The sequence below is a fragment of the Canis lupus genome, chromosome 15, assembly GCF_048164855.1.
Source record: "Canis lupus baileyi chromosome 15, mCanLup2.hap1, whole genome shotgun sequence".
Taxonomy (NCBI): Eukaryota; Metazoa; Chordata; class Mammalia; order Carnivora; family Canidae; genus Canis; species Canis lupus.
The window spans coordinates 15,253,328-15,276,409 of record NC_132852.1 but is presented as its reverse complement, the minus strand read 5'-3'; the positions used below and the strand labels follow the sequence as shown (position 1 = coordinate 15,276,409).

The 23,082-nt window shown below is 44.7% G+C and overlaps 1 protein-coding gene and 1 long non-coding RNA gene across 9 annotated transcripts in view; one reads left to right on the top strand and one right to left on the bottom strand.

Moving 5' to 3' along the window:
• Window positions 1–8,863: 8,863 nt before the first annotated feature.
• Window positions 8,864–15,322, bottom strand: LOC140604650 (uncharacterized). Of its 2 annotated transcripts, none has more exons than XR_012007469.1 (2): window positions 15,173–15,322; window positions 8,864–14,205 (listed from the first exon to the last, which is right to left on the bottom strand). It is a non-coding gene; the product is annotated as an uncharacterized lncRNA (long non-coding RNA). The 2 variants fall into 2 exon arrangements; XR_012007470.1 differs by lacking the exon at window positions 15,173–15,322 and adding an exon at window positions 14,995–15,080.
• A 131-nt stretch (window positions 15,323–15,453) lies between these two features.
• The window catches only part of IRF2 (interferon regulatory factor 2), a 79,763-nt gene continuing 72,134 nt past the window's right edge, over window positions 15,454–23,082 (top strand). The window contains exon 1 of one of the 7 annotated variants that reach the window (XM_072775932.1): window positions 15,454–15,688. Coding sequence is in view for 2 of the 7 variants with exons in the window: in XM_072775930.1 (XP_072632031.1) it covers window positions 16,065–16,127 (63 nt within the window). In the remaining 5 variants the exon portion in view is untranslated. Of the gene's footprint in view, window positions 15,689–15,811; window positions 15,999–16,063; window positions 16,128–16,864; window positions 17,037–17,557; window positions 17,845–23,082 lie in introns of those variants that run through there. The other 6 variants (XM_072775936.1, XM_072775933.1, XM_072775934.1 and 3 more) reach the window with 6 other exon arrangements.

The window sequence follows — 23,082 nt, the reverse complement described above, 5'->3', positions numbered from 1 at the left end:
TGTGGGATATGTCAGCTTGGGTTTGATGTTTTTCTCATGGTTAGGTTTAATGTATGCTTTTTATTGCTGTGGTAACAAATTACTCTGAACTTAGTGGCTTAGATAGCACAAATTTATTTCCTATGATTCTGTATGTCAGAAGTCTGACATGAGTCTCACTGGGCCAAAATCAAGGTATCAGCATGGCTGTGACCCTTTCTGGCAGCTCTGTGGATACTCTGTGTCCTTATCTTTTGCAGTTAGAGGCCATCTACAATTTCTTGGCTTGTGATTTCTTCCTCCATCTATAAACCAAGCAGCTCTCTCTGACCCTTCCATCCCTCTGACACTTTTTTTTTCACTGTCACATCTTTCTCTCTCTCTCCCTCTACTTACCACAGAGCCAGTAGAGGGTCTCCACTTCAAGGAGTCATACAATTAGATTGGGTCTAGCCAGATAATTCAGGGTAATCTCTCCATCTCAAAGTCTGTATCCTTAATCTCATCTGTAAAGTCCCTTTTGCCATAGGTAACATATTCACAAGTTCTGGGTTTTGGAAGGTGAACATTTTGGGGGCCATTATTTTGCTTGCCACAATGCGGCAGGCAAAAGAAGGAAGATCACAGGGGTAAAGTGCAATTCTCATCACATCATATATTAAGGATATATGCTAACAACATGACTTATGGCCAATGATGATAATTTTGATCACCAAGGAACCCCAGTTTCTCCTGTTGGAGAATGGATTTGGATGCCAAGATCTGGGTGTAGGTTCATCTAGTTAAACTTTCTTTTCAGATGGTGTACTTTTTATCTTAGAAATTTCACTATTTGGTTCTTTTTGATATCTTCCATGTATTTCCTCATTAGGTTCATATTTTCGTTCAAGTATATGTTCACAATTATAATAGCTTAAAAAATCCTTGTCTGCTTAGTTTTGTCATCTGTGGCTTTTATTCATGCCTGTTCCTATTGCTCGATTCCTTCCCCGGTCCCCACCTTGATTATGGGTCACATTTTCTTACTTCTTGGCATGTTTAGAGATTTTTTATTAGATTTTAGACACTGTGTATTTTATGTCATTGAATGTCTGGACTTTGTTTGCTTTTTGTCTTACCTTAATGAGATTTTGGCCTTGAGCAAGTAGTTTAGTTGAGTATCAGTTTTATCCCTCTAAGGCCTGTTTTTAAGCCTTGCTAAGACATACAGAAAGTAGCTTTTACTTGAATGATTGGTCAGTCCTACCTGAGAGGCATAAACTTGTTGGATGATCAGTAAGTCCTCTTCATTCTGCCTGTTGGGGAATGAATGTTCAATTCCAAGGTCTGTGTGAGCCCTGGGAATATTTAGTTTGCCAGCCATTCTTTGTCTAGCATTTTGGAATACTGGTTCCTGCATGTCTATTCAGTACTCAGCAAACACTAAAGCGGACCTACAAATTTCTGGACCCCTTTACCTCTTTTTGAGAGCTCTGCCTCACAAGTCCCAACCCCTCCCCAACAACCTATCATATTTGTTTCCTGACTTCCTTTCCTGGTTCTGTTTGGGTCTGCTCATCACTGCAACCACAGTGTGGAAGTTGCCTCTCAAAGACAGCACAGTGCTGGCTTATTTATTTCATTTTCTCAAGGATTCTAGTCAATGCCTGAAAACAGCTGTTTCATGTTTTCATCTAGGTTTCTAGTTGCTTACTGCAGGAGGTCAAGTATAGTCCTTGTTACCTTTTCATTGCCAAATTGTCCTTTCAGCTGTTGAAAAAGTATTTATTTATTTATTTATTTATTTATTTATTTATTTATTTATTTTAGAGAGAGAGAGAGGACAATCAGGGGAGAGGCAGAGGAAAAGGAGAAGCAGGCTCTCTGCTGAGCAGGGAGTCTGATGTGGGCTGGATCACAGAACCTCAGGATCATGACCAGGGCCAAAGGCAGATGCTTAACTGACTGAGCTACCTTGGTGCCCCCTATTGTGATGATAATCTTGATAGAGATCCTCAGGTATCTTTCTTCATATATTGTGATGGACATTGGGGTACCTTTCAAATTTGGAAAATCACGTTCCTCAAAATGTCCTGAGGGATTTTCTTATGCTTTTGCTAATTCTGCTAATTCTAGATAATTTACTATTATCTAGAATTTCTACTAGATATTGGATATCTTGGATTGAGCATTTATTTTTCATGTTTTTCCTATTTTCCACTTCTCTGTTATTTTATTATACTTCATGTGAGATTTATTTGACTTTATCTTCCAATTATTCTATAGAATTTTAAACATTCTGTCTTATTTTTAATTTCTAGGAACTTTTTCTTGTTCTTCAATGGTTCCCTTTATACCATTTTGTTCCTATTTTATAGGTGCAATATCTTTTCTCATATCTCCAATGATGTTAATGAAAGTTGTTTAATTTTTTTAGTTTTCTTATCTGCATCATTTTCGTTGCAGGAATTCTTTATTGTTTGTCTTCATTGTGCTTATCTTAAGGCATTCACTCTTAAGATTAAGGCACCAAAAAGCCAATCTGACCAGAAGCTCTTTGGACACGAGCTTATTCACTGGTGGTCTTCACTGAGGCAAACTGTGAGGACCCAGTTAGTTTTCTATTGAGACTCTCCAAATATCACTGTTGGCTAGTATCTCCTCTGGGGTAGCATCCTCAGAAAGTAGTCTCCAATCTAAGAATTTTTCTCTGGATGTTGGTGTTCTGAGTCTGAGCAGTGGAAGGTGGCTGGAGATTTCACTGTTCGGTATAAAGACTACCTCAATCCACTTACTTTGGAAGGAACTTCACCTCTGCCCATTTCAGTGTTTTTGGGGAAAAGAGAAGTCAACGAACTGCTTGGAACTAGATAAAGGTAGAGAACCAGATGGATCTGTTCTTTAGATAGACTTTTAATTTAATCCTATGCCTCTGTCTAGTTTTTCCTATTCCTGTGTCCTTTCTGGGTCTCGTGTGGAAAATTTGCCCACTTCTCATAGATATCCCTCCAACTCCCTTTGCAGGTGTTCAGGTTTGACTTTCCTTCTCCTTGCTCAAGGAGCAGTCTTTGCTCCTTGATCTTTGTTATTCCTTTTTCCACATCTGTTTCCATATATTGTGGGTACGCATATCACTTACCTTCCCAATGATGGATATACATTTCTGTTACCCATTCTTCCTGAAATTTCTTGGCGAATTTTGAAAGAAGGTGGTTGGGTGGGCACGTGTTTACTCTGTTATTCTGTACTCAAGAATCTCTCACATTTTTCTAGCAGAAAACATGACTCACCATATTCTGGATTCTTAGTATTCCTTTATTTTTGTTTAATTAAAGCCTAAACTTGGAGATAAATTGAATTTTAATCTAATTTGGGCTTTATATTGATTGACAGGAAGAAATAAAATGTATAGCAAAAGGGTCATAGGCACACACCATCAAACATCTGGATAAAATACTTGGTTAGTGCACAGGTGTTTTGCCTACATGATCACAAGCAAAATATCTAGACAATAGGTTTTAGTTTCCACCAGCTGTTTGGTATCATGGAATAGACACAGACTTGTAATCAAAGTCACTTGTGAGAGGAATGCTGCGTCGACAAGTAAGTTGAGACTACTCTTTCGCACATCCTGAACATGGCCATGAACAGGTTCGCCACCATCATTGTATCAGCTGCCCACTGCTACATGCCCTAAGAGGATCCAAGAAATTCACATCTACAGACACTGATCTGGTGAGTAGAACTTCTCTCTTTCATTCCTAAGGAATCAGTTAAAGTACCACAGGGAAATAGTTTTCAATTTATATCGTTTTAGAGGCTAAAGATCTGCCTTAGAGAGCTTAGTAAACACACATATTTCTTCCACATGTTGCATCAGGAGCCTTTCTCCCCACCCCCATCTCCAATTTTTAATGGAAAAAGCTCGTTCCTGACTCTACCACTACATTTAATGTATAATTCAACAAAATTTCTTTGGCTTAAATACAGAACTACCTTGGACTATAGGACCAGATGAGTTTATTAGATGGGTGTTCTCTGTGGGATGAGAGGACATTTTAAAGTCTGAAAGCTTCTGGCAAGGCTTTTTAAAGCTATTAATTACACACACACACACACACACACACACATATTTGTAATTACCCTATTTTAAACCTATTCTTTAAGGTCAGCTCAAATCCTACTACCTCGGAGAAGTCTTCTGAGCTTTTCCTTTGGTAGTCCTGGCTATGCTTTGTTGTTTACTATCTAGAATAGTTCATTTTTGTGCTGCTGATATATCATGTTGATATAATGAACCTCTATCTTCTGGTGAATAATTCTTCAGAATAAATACAGAGAAAACTAGACTAAGCTACCCACTTTTTCCAAGACTACTGAACTAGTGTCATGGACTTACAAGTAATATTGAGTAGAAATGTGTTTTCTTAAGATGCAGTTAGCAGGCCGGTCTCCATTATCTGTTTGCTTCCTTCCTATGAGTATGTCCAGCTTGTCCAGGGGGAAGAAGCCATGTTGGTTCTTTAAGATGGTGTTGAAAAACTCATCGGCATAAAGCAAAGCACCCTTGATGGGAGTAGGGCTCATGCCGATAGGAGAACAGCATGCTTTATTCCCACATTTTTACACTTTAGGATAAAGTCTTCCTTTCCATTTAGGTAGGAGAGATATACAGAAAGGGCTAAGATGGGCCATTCCCGCAGGGATAGGAGGTAGATCTTCAAGGGAACCGAAATGCCTGCCTGCTTAAAAGTGTCTCCATCGTGGATCTATTGGGTGCCTTTGGATTAAAGCATTTTTGCCAGAAGGTCCTTGAAGTAACATAAACACAGTGAACAGTTGAGAAAAATCTACTTATAATTAATCATCCCAAGTAGCACACACACACACACACACACACCCCTAACAAAATAGAAATCAAAGTGATTTTATTCTATTTTTTAAAAGATTTTATTTATTTATTCATGAAAGAAAGACAGAGGTAGACACATAGACAGAGGGAGAAGCAGGCTCCTTGAGGGGAGACTGATGCGGGACTCTATCCCAGGACCCCGGGGATCACATCCTGAGTCAAAGGCAGATGCTCAACCACTGAGCCACCCAGGCGTCCCTCAAAGTGATTTTAATTTTTCTCTTTAATCTGCTTGCTCTGTATTTCCAGATTTTCATTTTAAAATTATATTTTTCTCAATACAAAATTAAATTAAAAAAATTAGTAACCCACTTGTCCTCAATCTGAGCAGTATTAACAACTTTGTATATTTTATATATATATACCTTTATTCTTTTCAATTCAAACACTTTTTTGGGAGAAGGGGGTCACTGTTGTCTTTGCAAAAATAAGATCATAATATGAACATTTCTTTGCATCTTCATTTTCATTCTTTGAAATACACCCTGGTCTCCTCTCTAAATCATCCGGAAGTCTTAATGTGTTCTTTTTTATTTGTGCTTAACATCCCATAGAATAGATCAACCACGGTTTGTTCAATCATTTAGTCACCGATAGACATTCAAATGCTTCCCAATTTTGTAACTACTGATATTCTATTATAGTCATCTAATACTTATATTAGAAAATATTATGTAAACCACAAAAAGAGAGATAACTAATATAGAGTCAAGAAATACACTGAGCCTGTTTGCTGAACAAACAGGTAAATAAATATATTAAAATATTACCGGGACTCCTGGGTGGCTCAGAGGTTGGGCTGCTGCCTTTGGCTCAGGTCATGATCCTGGGGTTCCCGGATCGAGTCCCTCGTTGGGCTCCCTGCTTGGAGCCTGCTTCTCCCTCTGCCTGTATCTCTGCCTCTCTCTCTAGGTCTCTCATAAATAAATAAAATCTTAAAAAAAAAATATTACCCGGGAGTAGAGCCACCAATCACCTCTGTCTTGAAATAATCATTTCATTGTGAGCCGTCTCCCAATGTCACCTGCAAATGCCTTGAGGTCAAGAACCAGGCCTCTTTCCTCCTTGTCCCTTCCAAATAGAGGAACACAGCCTTGCAGAGGGCAGGCAGTCCCAGACCCACACAATCCAATATGCTCTAACGATGTCTTTGGAAAACAGCTGTTGGGGTGGTAGAAGGGGAGGAGGGCGGGGGGTGGGAGTGAATGGGTGACGGGCACTGGGTGTTATTCTGTATGTTAGTAAATTGAACACCAATAAAAAATAAATTAAAAAAAAAAAAAAGATTTCAGAATAAAAATTTCCCATGTGTACGGTGTCGTAAAACTGGATTCCCAGGCTAGCCCACAGATTCTTATTTTAACTCATACCGAAGGTAAACTATACGCTTACATTGTTATAGTTTCTTATATTTCTGTGGTAAAATATGTTCTGAATTCCAAAAGAGCATCTGCATGCATAGAACCTTCTACTGTGTGTACGTGTATGTGTGTGCGCATGTGCGCACATGAGAGAGAGAGGTATGAGAGACTCTTTCCTTCAGTCTCCTCAAATGAGATGTTTTCTCTCCCCTTCTGCTGATCTGGTTGTATGTGGAAACTGAGCAAGCAAAGTAGGAAATGTGATGACTAAATATGAAAGTGCCAGAAAGACGAAATGCAAAAAGGACAAATTTAACATAGAAGTTTGAAATTTTTCTTAGAGTTCTCATTCATGTTTGAGATCTAAGAATTTGAATTTGATTGCTAAGAATATAGTAACTGAAATTTGCATATAAGTGAAACGAAAATTTATAATTAGAAAAGACTCTTTAGTTGTTATTCTTTTTCATTTTTTTAAAAAAGATTTTATTTATTTATTCATGACAGACACAGACAGAGAGGGAGAAACATAGGCAGAGGGAGAAGTAGGCTTCCGGTGGGGAGCCTGATGCTAGATGCAATCCCAGGACCCCTGGATCACGACCAGAGCCAAAGGCAGATGCTCAACCACTGAGCCACCCAGGTGCCCCAATTCTTATTTTTTCAAATAGCATATTTAAACCATGATGTGAAGCAAAGTGAAAGGTTATCTAAATATTAATGATCATGGGGTGTATCACTTATTAATAGCCATTTATCTGGATACACATTAATTTATAAGTTTGTTCTTGTATTGTTCATTTGGAGAGTCAATATTTGAACTGTTATGATAAAAATACAAATTTGTTTTAAAAGATCAATGTTTTGATGAAATAAAAGATTAGGAGAAACTACATGTCACTTGTAGGAAAAAAAAATATTTTCCATGCAACTTAAAGAGACATAGGTTTAAAAATTCTTAAAAGAATATAGTGTAAGATATAAGCTATGTTAATCAATGCTTTCTTTTTTGAAGTTCTATGGAAAAAACTAGCTAAAACTTACACAAATAGTTTCTATAATCATATATCAAGAAATACTTTTCTGAAATCACCTATAAAATTATTAAAGTTTTACATTAATAAAAGAAAAATCTATTTTCAAAATTGTTCACTTTTCAATAGGAAAAAAATTATCCGTAGTTCCATCATCCAAAGACAGCCACTGTTCACGTTTTGATGTGGTTCTGTTTGGTCTCATTTACAAGACATCTTTGGGGGGTGGTCACATCATACATATAAAACTTTATTTTCCTTTCACCCTCAATGTGGTATAAATATTTCCTATCATACTTAACAAGTTAAACATAAGCAAACATACCAACAAAAGGAAAAGTGCGTATGTGGTAAAACATGTATAAGCACTGTAAAAGACAAACGGGTTGGGGGTCATGTTTCTCCAATTTCTCAATGAGGGAAAAAAGTCTGTCCAAACCTCAACTTTTATGTATGGCCTCAACTGCATACGTGAAAACAAGTGGTCATGATTCTTTGGTTCTGCATCACTGAAAAGATGAGAAGTTCCCATCAAGATGGGGTATAAAACTGGGCAAAATGGGAGACAACTGAGCAAGTCAAGTGCAAATGAGCTTATAACGGGGGTACCTCTAAGGTGGCCGGCTCTGCTCTGTGGATGATCCCAACTGTATCCTGTCGCCTGGTGTCCGTATTTCTTTCTCTCCTTCAATCTTTAATGGTTTTCCACTTACAGTTGGTTATGTTTTCTTTTTTCTCTCCAATTATCTGAAAATGAAGTAAAACTAACAGCCAATTTTTGTGGCTGTTAGTTTTTAAATAAAAAAAACTCTTTGAGGGGCACCTGGGTGGCTCAGTGGTTGAGCATCTGCCTTTGGCTCAGGTCGTGATCCCGGGGTCCTGGAATTGCATCCCATATCAGGCTCCCCATTGGGAGCCTGCTTCTCCTTCTGCCTGTGTCTCTGCTTCTCTCTCTGTGGCTCTCATGAATAAATAAATAAAATCTTAAAAAAAAATTTTTTTAAAGCAGCAGCACCGTTTCCCTAAATGAAATTTTACTCAGAACCTCAATACATAACACAGAAAAAAGTCGACCTTTTTTTGGTTGTCAAGAGAGGAGTGATGCAGAAACCAGGATCCACAGCTTGAGGTTGAGAAAATACGTGATGGGCTGTTTAAGCCAATATTTGCTTTCAAATTACAAAACGTTCAGGGCAAACCATGAAGTTTTACTTATGCTGATTGTTCTGCCAACAAAAATTCAGTTTTGGGGAAACGATTTATTACACATGGAGTTTCTGAAAGAAAAAAAATTGAAAGTTTTTAGAAATCAAAAAACTGAAATAATTTGGAGCCACTGAACTTTGGAATGAACAGTGATTTTGTGGTGACACAATCTCTGAAAAGGATCACTGTTCACTCAAAACAGTCTGAGGAAAATGCTTGGAATCTAGAATTGAGTATTTCTTCTCTTTTTCCTTCTTCTTTAAGGAAAGTGTTTTTAGGGCTAAAAAGAATGAAGTAAAAACCGCATTTCTGGAAGTGAAAATCAGAAAGTTAACAGGAAATAAATATTTTAACTGAGGAATTAAAAAATGAATATTAAAAAGACCAAACTGTTTCAGAATATCATACATGTATTGTATTTCCTCAGCAAATTCAACATGGAACCAGCAGAGAGGACAATGAAGGAACAGTTGTAAATTCTCCTAAGAAACCAACAAATTAAGATGTCCTTGCATTGCCTCGTTGAGCTGACCCCTGGGAAATTTATAAGATGACCTTTTAAAACTATGGAACCTGTGGAAATCTTTCCATTGATCCCATAATAAAACCCAAACTCCTAGATCTGGTGTCTGCTCAATTGGCCTATGCCTGGGTCCTGCTTACCCTCATTTTCAACTCCGAAGTCACATTTTCCCTCATATTCCAGAATTCACCAGACCCTTTGGCTTCTTGGGGTTCTTGTCCTGACTCTTTCCTCTGCTCCCAGGGCTTTAGCACACAATTGGTACCTGTTATGCGTTGTGTTCCCCGCCCCCCCAAGCCCCCACCCCCCAGCCGTAAATTCACACCCTGAAGTCCCAACCTTCAGTATCTCCCAATGTGACCTGATGCAGAAACAGTCTTTGCAGATGTCCTTGGTTAAGATGAGAGGATACTGGAGTGGGTGAGCCTCTAATCCAGTGACTGGAGAAGTTTGGAGATAGGTGCACTCCACAGAGAACACCATAAAAAAATGAAGGCAGAGATGAGATCACCGGCAAGCCAAAGGATGCCCAAGGTTCCTGGCAAACCACCAGAAGCCAGGAGGCATGGAGCAAATCCCTCCCTCAGCCTCAGAAGGAACCGACCCTGGGACACCGTGATCTAGGACTATCAGCTCCCATAACTGTGGGACAGACAACACATTTCTGTTGGTTCAAGTGGCCGGGGGTTTGGGGTTCGCGGTGCTTTGTTACGCGGCACTAGGAAACTGAGCAGTATCCTCTTGCTCTTCAAGCCTTGGCTTCCATGTCATTTTCTCCAAGGAACCTTCCTTGACCACCTAGATCAATCCCACCTAGGATTTTCAGTCAAAACTCTTATTTCCTTCAAAACACCAATACAGGTCTGCTCACTGTCTCATTGGTTGGTTTGGTGACATGGCCCCCACTCAAACGTGAGCTCCAGGGAGGAGGGGGCCTGTCTTGCTCTCACTGCCTTCACAGCACCTCTGAGTGTCTGGACCTTAGCAGCGCTCCACACTACAGAGGTGCACACTGCTGCCAACTCGCATCAGAGGCAAAGGAGTTGTGTGCAGGAACTGTCACGCACATTTTGGATTTAGTGGAGCTGAAGTTTTTCCAGGAAGTCAGAGACTTAAAAAACGCTCTCAGTCCTTTGTTTCATGACACTCCTCTGTCTTTTTGACGGGGAAATTTCCAAACATTTCCAAATACAAGTGAAGGTGTGTGTCATTCAGAATGCTAGGAGGTTTGGGAAGAAAGAGAACACGCTGAATGTCATCGAGCTTCATATGAGGCAAGTGGGGAGCTTCCAGTGACTGGAAGCTGTAAACGAAAAATTCTTCAACTATCCAGATCCAGGGAATCGTGTGGTTTGCTTAATTTACGTTAAAACTTTGAAATTTATTTCCTGTTTAAAATATTTTTTATACTTGAAACTATTAATAGCAATTCTTTCTAAAGAACCTCAAGACAGAACTGTGGATGCCTTTTCCTTTTTTTTTTTTTTTTTTTGACACCTTTTCCTTCTGACTTTAAAAATAAAAGTACTACTTTATAGTTTATCACCTTGGAGAAGTGATGAATATTTCAAAGCTATTTGGGATGGAACAGAGAAATTTTAGCAAAAAAATTAGGAAGTCTTCAAAAATTGTAAACCTTCCTTTTAGACAAGAAAAATCTTTCTTCCCCTTTTCCTGTCTCTCTCTCTCTCTTACACACATACACAGATATCCTGACAATTTTATTTATTTACTTTAAAACGTTTTAAGTAATTTCCGCATCTAATGTGGGGCTTGAACTTACAACCCTGAGATCAAGAGTCATACACTCCACTGATTAAGCCAGCCGGGTGCCCCCCATCCTGGCAATTTTATTTTATTTAATTAATTAAGTTTTTATTATTTATTTTATTTTATTTATTTTATTATTTTATTTATTTTATTATTTTTTCCCACCACCACCCTCCAGCCTGGCAATTTTAAAGAATATTTTTTCCCCTGGGACACCTGGGTGTCTCAGTGGTTGAGCATCTGCCTTTGGCTCAGGTCATGATCCCAGGGTCCTGGACGGAGTCCCACATCAGGCTCCCTGCATGGAGCCTGCTTCTCCCTTCTGTGTGTCTCTGCTTCTCTCTCTCTGTGTGTGTCTCATGAATAAATAAAAAAAAATCTTTTTTTTCTTAAAGTATATTTTTCCCCTTACTTCATAGGAACAGGACAAAATTAATATTTACTACTAAGGACTGGGCAATATACTGCTCAACTTAAATCCATGATTTTCAGAGAGTAACTGCAATAGAACTCATTTTAGAGTTTCTAGTAAAGTGGATGAAACCATTACATGAGGAAATAGTCAAGAATTTCTCATCAAGGTGTCCACTTGATGACTCTGATCCTTGACCTCTGAAGGCTTTCTCAATGTCATTACAGTATTACCGTCTCAACTAAAATCTAACTTGGCTGTGTATTTATTCAACGTGTAATATTCTTTGGAGTTCAGAACTATAGTCTATGCCTCTGTGTTGGCCAACTGCTCCTCCAAGTGTGGAATACTCATTTTCTATGGTTTTATAATCCCTTGAATTACAGCACCATGGAGGAGCGCCTCCGTGGCCAGGATGGAACAGTATCATTGATACGGTGGAGAGGATTGAGACATCAATTGATAGACGGATGAGAGGCTACTGATTTAATCAGAACTGTAAATACTCAACACTTTAGTGAGCGAGCCATCGGACTGCACATTCTTAATTTTAATGTGCATTTCTAAAGGCTGTGATTACAGATGGAGGGGATGGCTGGGAGACCGGGATGATGTCATGGAAATTAACATGCCAACTTCTTAGACTGTGAGAAATCGTCTCAGGAGACAGAGATTTCCAATGGTTTTGGATCAGTGCTGTATTCCCGGTATTGAGAAAAATTCGTGGGCACTTAATAAATGTTTGCTATTTGAATGATAATTTTAGGAAATACTCTTGTTAGCAAAATAAATGAGAAACCCATTTGAAAGGGGTTAACCTTGAACGTATCTTTAAATTTCTTCCTTAGTTGAAATCCTTCATGGAGATACCGATCACCACATGTCCAACTAATCACTGCTCTTACTCAACTTCCTTGAAAAGAAAATAGTCCCAATGCATGCAGGTAGATCTTTCTTTAGAAGGTCCCATTCTGCAGGTGAAACATTAACATGCCTCACTCAGGAGATCACTCTGGTTTCATGATATAAGACTGTCTGAACAATGGCAGGTGACCAGGTGTCTGGTCAGATTTCTATGGTATGGCAAAGGTTACTTTTTTCAGAGACTTTCAAAAAGGTTCTATTTTGCTATATTGATCCATTTCCCACAGAGATTTATGACTGTATATATCTCATTGAAGTGCTAAGAAATATTTCTTGACTGTGTATATGAATACCAGGTGGATTTGGGGGGCGTATTTACCCTTTTGGCCTGTAATGATACGTCACCCAGGTCATAGGAACAGAGCGAAATTCATTCTGTGCTTTATGTGTTTCGGGACCTGAAAAATTGGAAACAGTTCGCATGCCTCATGGAGCTCCAGGGGGTACTCAGGAAAGGCAGGAGTCAGTGACGTCTGCCAGTCTCCTGGTGGGTCCGCGAGGCGACAAATATACAAGGTTGTTGGGAAAGATGTGATGAGTTTAGTTTTAGACATGCATACTTTGTTGAACACCTAAGAGGTAATGCGTCCAGACCTCAGGAGCTACAGACTTTGGGGCTATCACCAAATAAAGCTAGCTGAAGCTTTGGGCATGAGTGAGAGCACTCAGAAGGCATGTGGAATGAGAAAATGGAAGGGTTTAAGATGGAATGTCTGGAAAACCCATAATTTAGGGGGCTGGCAGCAGGAGAGGAGCCAGCTGAGAAATAGAACAGGACACAGGGGAGTCACACGGACATCCTGGAAAATAGCACCGACGGGCCCTACTACAGGATATGGAAAGATTGCATCGGTGGCCCTGGAGGTGGCCCTTTCGAAAAACTAAAGAAGGAAATAAAAAATATCAACAGTCCAATTCCTGATTGGTGAGATTCCAGGTGGCTGATTTTCCTCTTTCAGCTTTGCTGCATTTTCTGCATTCCACACAATAAATATCGGTCACAATACATTAAACAATAAAAATACTCTGATGAAGTCTAAAATATTTCACGAGAAAAAAATAAGGGCAGGTAATGATTAATGGACAAGTATTTGAGTGCCCGTGTGCGGGGTACCACGCTAAGGACAACACAACAGACCTCAGGATGGCTGTTTCACAAAATGGAATGGCAGCGTGTTTGACGAGGGAGGACTGTGGGGCCCAGCAGCATGAGATGAGGCTGCTCAAGGGCTTGGTGACAGATCATAATGGATTTTACAGGTTTTGTTAAATGATATGGACTTACTGGGGCGCCTGGGTGGCTCAGTCGGTTAAGTGATGCTTGATTTTGGCTCAGGTCATGATCTCGGGGTTGGGAGATGGAGCCTGCTTAAGAGTCTCTCTCTCCCGCTACCCGCCTCCCCTCCACTGTACTCACTCTAGTTCTCTCTCTCTGTAAAAAATAAAGACTTTATTCTGAAGTCTCCAGAGAAGTTTTGGAAGGGAGTTAGGGTTGGAATCGTGCTTTTCTTGTAGTTCATTTTCTACTTAATTAGACATAGTGTGGCTGCTAGCCTGAAGGAGCACGGTTGGAGGCAGGCTCAGCTGGCAGAGTGGAGACGGAGAAGGGCCCGGGTCCACACGTATCTGGGAGTGACATCAACAGGTCAGTCGGATGCCACTGATTGGGTGTATGTTGCGGGAAAGAAGACATCAAGGAGGACTACTAGGTTTTTAACTTGGGTCCCCAGGTGGTGGAGGGAGTGTCAACTGCCCTAAAGACTTTGTATATAATGACTCTACCACCCGGAGTGGGCAATGTTCTGTGAAATAAGAAAGCAAGCGGCTGTGTCAGATAGGATCATAGGAGGGGGGACAGGAAGCAATGTGTGCAGTGGGATCTAGTTCTGAGATCGCAGCCACAAAACAGAATCCTAAACGCTCAGCTGTCTCAGCACATACGCACTCAGATACTTTTCTTCTTCCAATGCACAGAATTCAATACTTCTGTGGCAAAGAGGGATGCTGGGCTATGCTCTTAGAGACGTGTTCACGTGTAAATAGTTGGCCTCCGGAGAAGGGCCTCTCTTGGTTGGATAGAGAACTTTGGGAGGAGGCTGATTTTGCTGCATGTGGGGGGAAGAAACAGGTATAGTTAGAGGAGAACCGGTACCGTTACCTGGCAAAGGACCCCGCGGTGGTAGGTCCCAAATGAATTACATCAGTGTGAGCTAACACACCTGGAGGGCGACAGGCGCTGTACCTGGCCACCCGCGTTCTATCATTTGTCCCCATTCCACCACATTAAAAACGGAGGCCTCAGGCCATGCCACTTGCCGGGGCATGCCCAGCTAATCAGTTAGAGGCCATATCGGAATCTGGCTGCCCGGGTCCCAGGATGAAGAAGCCTCTCTCCTGGACCGGCCACGATGAAGACGTCGGGAGGCAAAATTAACTCGCAGCCTTGAGCGTCTCATCCCGCGGGGAGGAGTCACTCCTGTTGCCCCGGCGGCGGTCATGGGCCTGGAGGGGGCGGCCCTGGCAGGCGTGGGCAAGGCCTTCCTCATCCCCCGCTGTCCCCCCTCCACCCACGCGGCGCCAGGTGGGGCCGGGGCCGGCAGCAGCCCTCCAAGGGGGACACCCTCAACTACTGATGAGGGTTCCCACCCGGTTAAGGTCGCAGGGCCTCGGCTGGCCCAGTCTTGCAGCTGGTGTCTAAGTCACGCTGTCTGGCCGGGGCGCCCGTGCCCTCTCTCCCTCTGGGGCGGGCCCGCGACAAAGTGGGGTTTTGTCCCCTCGGACCAGAGCGGTGCTGCCCGCCCCTGCCACCTGCCCCGCCGGCCGGTGGACGGCCAGCTCCCCCGGGCTCCCTGCCCCCCTCCTCCTCCGCCGCCGGCTCCTCCTCCCTCTCCAACCTTCAGGGAGCCCCGAGGCTGGAGGCTCGGGGACCTGCCTTCCTCGCCCAGCGGCCGCTACAGCTTCGGGGCTGAGAGGAGGCCGGCGCCCCCCGCGCCCCCGCGCCCCCTGCGCCCCCGGCGCCCCGAGGCTGAGCGCGGCCGGCGGGAGCGTCCCGGCGGCCGACGACAGACTCACGAGCAGCCGCTTGTTGCTCCCGCTGCCGCGACGTGGGGAAGCGAAAATGAAATGGACTTTTCCGAGAAATGATGAAAGCGGCGCCGGGCGCCAATGAGCGGCCGCGGCGAACTTCCGCACCTCCCGGCCCGGCCGCTCGCGCCCTCCCTCCGCCTCCACCTCCCGGTTGCACAAGCTCGAAACAAACACTGGGGAGGAAGGGCGGAGGGAGGAGGGCGGAGGGGGGAGGGCGGAGGGGGGAGGCGAGGGAGGGAGCGAGCAGCGAGGGAGGGAGGGAGGGAGGGAGGCAGGCAGGGAGGAGGGCGGGGGGTGGGGGGATTTCCAGCCTCTGCGCTTCGCAGTTTCCTCTCCTTGTTTTGCTTTCGATCTGGACTGTTCTCAGGCAAGCTGGGGAGTAACTTTTAGTTTTGCTCCTGCGATTATTCAACTGACGGGCTTTCATTTCCATTTCACACACCCTAGCAACACTTAAACCTTGCGGGATTGTATTGGTAGTGTGAAAAAGCACACTGAGAGGTAACATTTTTCAAATAATAGTTGTGACTGTGCGTGTGTGTTTTTCTCGAGGGCATGTTTGCTGAGCACTGGAGGGGATGTGTGTGTGTGTGTGTGTGTGCGTGTGCGTGTGTTGCGCGCGCGTGCTGATGGTTTGACACAGTCGCAGCCGGAAAATGCTGGGGGTTCATAAATATTAATACTGATTTTTGGAGGAGCAGTCGGCGCTCTGATGGATCGTCTGATGTTTAGGGGAAGCAGGTTCTGCTGCTGCTGCTGGGGCTGCTGAGGCTGCTGGGGCTGCTGAGGCTGCAAGGAGGAGGAGGAGGAGGTAGAGAGGGAGGAGGAGGAGGAGGAGGAGGTCGGTGGAGGTTTAATTTCACTTTTGGATTTGCAGATGCGGAGAGGTGGCTCCATGGACACAGACCTGCTCTGTGTGATTCTGCGCCCCAGGTGTTGGGTGTGTGGGCGCAGGTCCGCCGGAGTCGGGCCTCCTTTTAAAACAAAATTCTCGTGTGCGTGCGTGTGAGTGTGTGTGTGTGTGTGCGTGTGCGTGTTTACAGACGCCGTCGCCGCGGGATCCGAAGGAGGGGAGCGGGGCTCGCGGTCTCCGGGCGGCTCCGCCGTGCGCCCCGCTGCCTGCGCCCCGCGCCCCGGGCCCCGGCGAGGGGAAACTTGGTGGGGCGCCCCGCGGCGGGCCCGGGGCACGGTGCTGGGCGGCGGGCGGCGGGCGGCGGGTGCCAGCGGGGCCTGGCCGGCGCGCCCGGCTGCCCGGGAGCTGGGCCGCCGCCGCCGCCGCCGCCGCGGGGGGACGCCGCGCCCTCCTTCCCGCCGGCCGGCGCCCGGCCTGGCCCCGGGGCTTTGTCGCCGCGCTGGTCCCGGCGCGCGGGGGGCTCCGGCGGCGCGTCCCGGGAGGGCGCCGCGCCGAGGGGTCACCGCCCCGGCCGCGGCCTAGCGCCCGGCGCCGCCGGGTCCCCGCGGGCGCCCCCGGGCCGGCCTGGCGCGCTGGGCCCGACCCGCCTCGGCCGCGGCGCGGGCGCGGTGGGGGCGGGGAGCCTCCGGGGAGCGAGCGGCGCCCCGCTGGCAGGCGCGGGGGCGGGCGTCCCCCGGGGGTCCGCGGCGCGGGCGGGGCGGGGTGGGGACGCGAGTGCCCGCCCCGCGCCCTCCGACCCCGCTCTGGGCGCCGAGCGGCATTCGCCCGCCGGCCGAACGTGGTTGGTGCGCGGCCGCCACTTCCTCCCCGCCCCGCCGGCCCGGCCCGGCCACCGAGCGGGGCCCGCGGAGCCTCCGCAAGTTCGGGGGAGGAGGGGGGCTGCGGATGCGACCGGGTCCCCCCGCCAGGACGCGCCGGCCCCGGCCCCAGGTCCCGGTACGTTCGCCGCCCTTGCCCTGTTGCAGCGGGAGCGGGGGCGGGGGCGGGGGCGGGGGCGGGAGCTGCGCCCCCTGGCACGGGCAGGCCCGGGCGCACTCCTCGGCAGCCCCGGAGGACAGTCTCTGCAACTTGGGGACATTTTGCCCGCCCCGTCCCTCCTCCGCCTCCTCCCTCCGTGCGGGCGGTGGGTAGTGCTCCGCGTGCAGGGTCACGGAATCCCAAGACGCGGAGTGTCTCCAAAGCTGGAAAAGTGCGGGCGCTCCTGTGCCCCCTGCGCCTCCTGCGCCCCCCCGACCCCCCGGCCTCCCCTGTTGCAGTGGCTCGGTCTGCTTTTGATGAATGGCTGGGGAGGGTGGAGGATGGTTACATTTCCTGTTGGGGATTTTCAGGAATCACCGAGGCTGCTGTCGAGCCTGCAGTCACTTATCAGGGTTCAGACCGATTGCACACGGCGTGGGGGGCTGGGGGGGGGGCTAGGAGCCTGCACTTGGTGCTCTCAGGGCAGGTGCAGCGAGGGGCCGCTGGCCGACGTGGTTCCGAGGGCGGGTGGTCTTGGATGCGCGCTCGCCTCCCGGCGCCCGGGGGCCCATCCCTGCCCCACTTCGGGGCGCCCAGCAGATCCAGGATCCAGCAGTTTCCCCAGCGCCCCGTGCTTCCTTTTTTGGAGGGGGCAGCGGTAGAAGTAGGAACCTAGAACGTCCTGGAAAAACTCGACTTTTCTAAGGAGACTTCAGACATGGAATATTGAGAAATGAAACGGGCATTTCTACGGGGTAACCTTGGAACATCTGTTGATCGATAGACGGTAAAGTCCGGAATTTCGCTGCAATCAGTGAACGATTATAATTTATAACTCGGCCTGTTATGTAAGAAGCAAGATTTTCGCTTCTTTAGATTCAGGAGTTCTGTGATGACTTGTAATCGCTTCCTAATATTAAACATTTATATACTTCGTCCTCAGGGAGTTGTCCTTTTTTTTTTTTTTTCCTTTTGATCTTGGAAAGTAAAAGGTAATTTTGCATATTTCAGACTTGACTTACCTGTAAAAATGTCACCGGCATCAAAAGTGAGAGTTTGTAGTTGAATTGGAAGCAAATTATGGCAAAGTAATGGTTGTCCTTAAGTACTGACAGCTCTATGAACTATGGCCCGGCTTTCCTGTGCCTTCTGAAAGACTTTATTAGGCAGATATTCCATATACCAAAGCCAGTTAATAAGGCTGTTAAGCTTACAACTAGTAGTGGAAGATTCGAGACTCTGGATACTTAACTTTTGGTGTGCATCCATTGCTTCAGGTTTGCAAGGACACTGTACTTTTATTCTTAGGATTATCAGATACGAGCTTGGTTGTTTCTAGAACATTTTCACACAATTTCCTTTTGATAGAGAGCAGAACTCTAAATGGGGTATCTGGGACATGGTTCTGTTTTGTGCTATATACCAAAAAGGGTGTAAAGCAGAGGAAGGACTTTATTTATTCATTTAATAAATATTCCTGGGACATTCACTCTGCACCCAGACACAGTGCTAGGCTCTGTGGGTTCTACTCGGAACAGGAAAACAACTTCCTTACCCTCTGGGGAAATTGTATTGTGGTCGGTGAGCTGATAATAGGCAACCGAAAGATAAATAACAGTGATTACCTTCTGGGGTTGCTTCTATGGAAGGTGATAATAATACTTAACTGCCTATCTGATAGGGTTGCTTTGGGGAACAGAGGAGAGACTGTGTATGGGAGAAGGTTATAGAAGTTACAGCAGTCTACAAATGTGTAAGGCATTAACTTTAAGAAATCTGTCACTATTATTAATGCGAAAAAGCCAGGAAATCAGGACTATGGATTGATCACTGACTTTCTCTTACAGAATTTTCAGCAAAAAGGGATTTACTTCTTCTGAGAGTATTATGGATAACGGCAAGGAATTAAATACAGAATAGCTATTTTATGTAAAGCATCAAAGAATTTAACAGTGAAATATAATATTGTCAGTGAATTTTTTCTGTCAGAAGTTGGATGGTATCCATGGAGACCAAATGATATGGAAATAACAGTGATACCAGTATACTTTCTGTGTGTGTGTGTGTGTGTGTGTGTGCAAGGATATATATATCTATATATCTGTATATTTATATAAATAAATCTTCTCAGGCTCAATGTCATTTAGTCTGAATTTTCTTACCATTGCTGCAGACTCTGTAATTCATTATCGTTATTACAGATAAGCTCCTAGCTGATGTTAGTATTTTGCTATAGCATCATTAAGGGGACTCGGTTCACTTTCATTTATTGACTGCTGTGTGTGCAGCACTGTGTATGTGAAAAAAATAGTGTATTTTTATAAAATACAACATTTAAAAGTACGTAAGGTACTATAGGCAAATAATGTAAATTGCTGTGAAGTGTCAGTTTTGTTAATAAAATCCGTTCTTTTTGTCTGTATGGGACACCAGGTTCTTCTCAGGTGGGATAGGAGATCAGGGCTTTCTGCCCTTTTGCCCTAGATGTGCCCTGCTTTTGTCCCGAGTGTGATCAATGTCCGGTGCATAATGTTTGCCCCAGGCAGGGTTAAAGGGTGTTTCTTAAGGAGGTGCCTGGCAGGAAAGGAAGTGAGGAAGGTTGAATGAATCTTGATTTTTTTTTTTTCCAACAAAGATTGATAAATTATATGTAGGTTCCAGATTTAAATGTGAAGCCAATATTTTGTATATACCAAGGGAAATATACAAGCAGCAAATTCAGCCCTCGGGCACCTGATGCCAAGCCATAGCTTGGGCTGCCTGCAGCAGGCCCCTAGTTGCCAGCATTTTACCTTCAAGCATCCTTTTTAAATAATCCCCCCTCACACACACACACACACACACACACACACACAAGCTTCATCTTTTGAAAGACTGTCCCTGAAACATATTGTGCTTATTAGGAAGACTTCGATGCCTGTTTTTATTATTAGAATTGCATCAGACTTCTAGTCAGAACTCCTGATTGACCTGGGAGAAATAGCATCCTCAGGTCTGGTTGATCTCATTCCAGCCCAAAGTAGAGACACTTGACGTTTTGGACTCTGAGCAGCCCATTTTGGATAAACTCATAGTCTCCTTAGGCTTTCTGAGTTGGAAACTAGCCCAGGACTCCTGATGGCCACAGTTAACTTTGGGAGCCAAGAATCCCAGGATATGAACCATTGTAGTTACCCAGGCGGTTATGTTATTGAATGAACACAAACACTGTACCTTTACATCATTAATTTATTAAATACTTGTTGACAACCAGCTATGTTCAAGGGGCATGAACTCAAGTGTCCAGAGGCCTGGAGTTGACTTTCAGCCCTTTCATTTACTCTCCCAATCACTTCTCCTTTTGGTACCTTGCTTTTCACATCTGTAAAATGGGGCTGCATCGTTCTGTTATGTATGGCGTATGGGGCTTATGTGGGTATCAAATCACCCCAGCGGGGGCGGGGTGGCTTTGAGAAGCCATAAGGAACTTTTAGATTTAACACTGTCTACAACCTTTCTCTCGAGTCTTTGACTCTTTCACGCAAAGAACCGCCACCCCCACCCCCATAGCAAGGCTCTGATCCCCACCAGGCATCCCGGATCCCCACCAGGCATCCCAGGTCCCCATTCCCCAGATATGTGGGCCAGAGCAAAGGTGGAGAACCACTGAATCAAGGATCTCTTCTCAGGGCCAGATCTTTTATTTTTCCGTTGTCCCAGAGGCCATGCTATGCAGACCAGTTTTCCACATTTTAGATGGGGCTTTGGATAGGGAATCCGCGGTCACTCTCAGTTGGCTCTGCTCGTGTTGACCTTGCTTGTCATACAAAACTGGTATTAGTGTTATGATTGTGCTGCTTTGGATTTTCCATTCTGAAGAGGCATGAAGGACTTTGTTTTATGTGTATGTCTCTTGGTCTAGGAAGGCCATAAAGAGTTATGGGTTTGTTTCTATTTCAGCTCCTAGTCCCCTCTATCAGTGTAGTATTCATCTTCAATAAACAAGAGAAAACTGGAGTCTAGCAAGAATGTCTCCTATGCCTCACACTCTATGTGCATGCCTCATTGTCCCTATTTTTATGAGAAACAAGGCTTGTGCGATTCCTTCTGATGAAGGATTCTGAGCATGTGTATCTCCAGGGCAAGGCCAATGTAGTTCAGCAAAATAATTTAGGATTTTGTGTGATAAAGTTCTGTCTAATTTTCATTAAACCAATATTTTGGGGAGTTAAGTACTTGCTGTGTAATTTTCATAAATAATTTCTTTTCAGGCAAACTTAGCAATCTGTTGCTATTCTCACACACCCAGTGTGATCGAGGGAAAGACGAGCTTCCAATTTAATTTGTTCCTATTGAGCTTATAAATGTCAGGTTTGTGTGTAGGATCCAAAGAAATGTTTTATAGATAGAGTACACTGCCCTGGCCCCATCATCCTAGACTCCTACTGCCTTTTCCCATTTCTCGAGGTCGACATTTTGAGTGAGAAAGCACTGCATACAAATTGCTTTCTTTCCCAAGCAATATCTAATATGTTATTTTTTGAAGAGAGTCTTTTTTTTGTTCTCTTTACCCTAGAATTATTGAACAGGACAAGAAGAGTTAGAGTGGTGAGGAGAGTGTCCTAGCACCTGCATAGGGTGTTAGTGGGTGCCCGGATGGCTGGGATAGCAGTGGGAGGGCATTGGAAGGTGACACTTTTGGGGAGGGGTGAGATGATGAAACAAGAATATGGTGTAGGGTGGGATAGTGCCTCCTGAATTTTTGAGTGGGAGAGCGAGAAAAGAGGGAATCAGGCAGGTGGATTTTCTGTGTCGTTACAGATATCACTGAAGGAGTTTCGGGGTGGCAAGGAGAAGGTCTGCAGTTAGTGGATAGTAACTCAAGGACAAGTTGAAATACCAGAGGACCCTCCCCATCCAACTTTGGAATTAATAATCCTTTTTATCCTTTGGGGGGTAAAGTCTGATGGGAAGACCGCTAGGCATCAGCCGGCTCTGGACAAGTGAACAGGCCGTGGTGGGTAGTTATCACTTGGACGTGGTGCTGGAGCTGCGGTTGCAAGAATTCATACCCCCCTCGAGACCTCAGACTCAGTCCACAGTTGCCTTTGGAGGCAACCATGGGCCCTGAGAGGAAGATCCCTGATGATACAAATTTTTAGAAATACTGTAACTGCCTTCTTAGGCCAAGGCTGGTCTTCCTAGCTGCTGTTTTATTTTTGTCAGACTGTAGGAGGTGACTGGGAACCAGGAAAACAGATTGGGCCCATCCCGTGTTTCCCTAAAGAACAGGTGGCACCAGTTAAGGCTGAACTCTAAATGCTGTTCCTGGGGACTGTAGGTCACTGACGTTGAAACTGAGCACTCGGTGTTGCAGTTGGGATTGTATGTTGAAATAAACCTTCTGGAATTCAATTTGGTGCTATAGACTTAAAGTCTTGAAAATGTTAAACTCTGTTCCAGTAATTCTACTTCTAGGAACGTACCCATATGAAGTAACCAGAGATGGGACAAAGATTTATGTGCGAGGATGTTTATTGAATTCGGTTTTGTAAGAGTGAAAATTTGGAAACAGTTGAAATACCCGCAGTGGGAACACGTTTACGTGAATTCTGGTACAGCCAGACGATGAGGATAGCTAGCTTATAAAATTCATGCTTTTGCATCTAATGATGGAAAAGTGTTTGTGATACATGTTGAGTGGAGAAAAAGAGGTCCTTAATTGTGCCCTTATTTTGAAAATGTATGTGTGTTCATATATTTCCATTATTAAAGAAAAAGCTGGCAGAAAATATTTGGATGGTGGGATTGAGGCTGCTTGGCTCCCCCCACTCCGAAACACTTGTATTTTCCAAATTAATATAGCAGTACAGTTGCTTTTATAACCTGAAAAATACCCTCAAGATGACTCTGAAGCGTCCCCTCTGACCTCATCTCTGATAAATGTAAGATGAGAACATTGCTGAGGAGGGTGCTGTACCTGGATGTGGCCATTCTTCTTCTTCTTCTTCTTTTTTTTTTTTTTTAGTGGGCTCTACACCCAAGC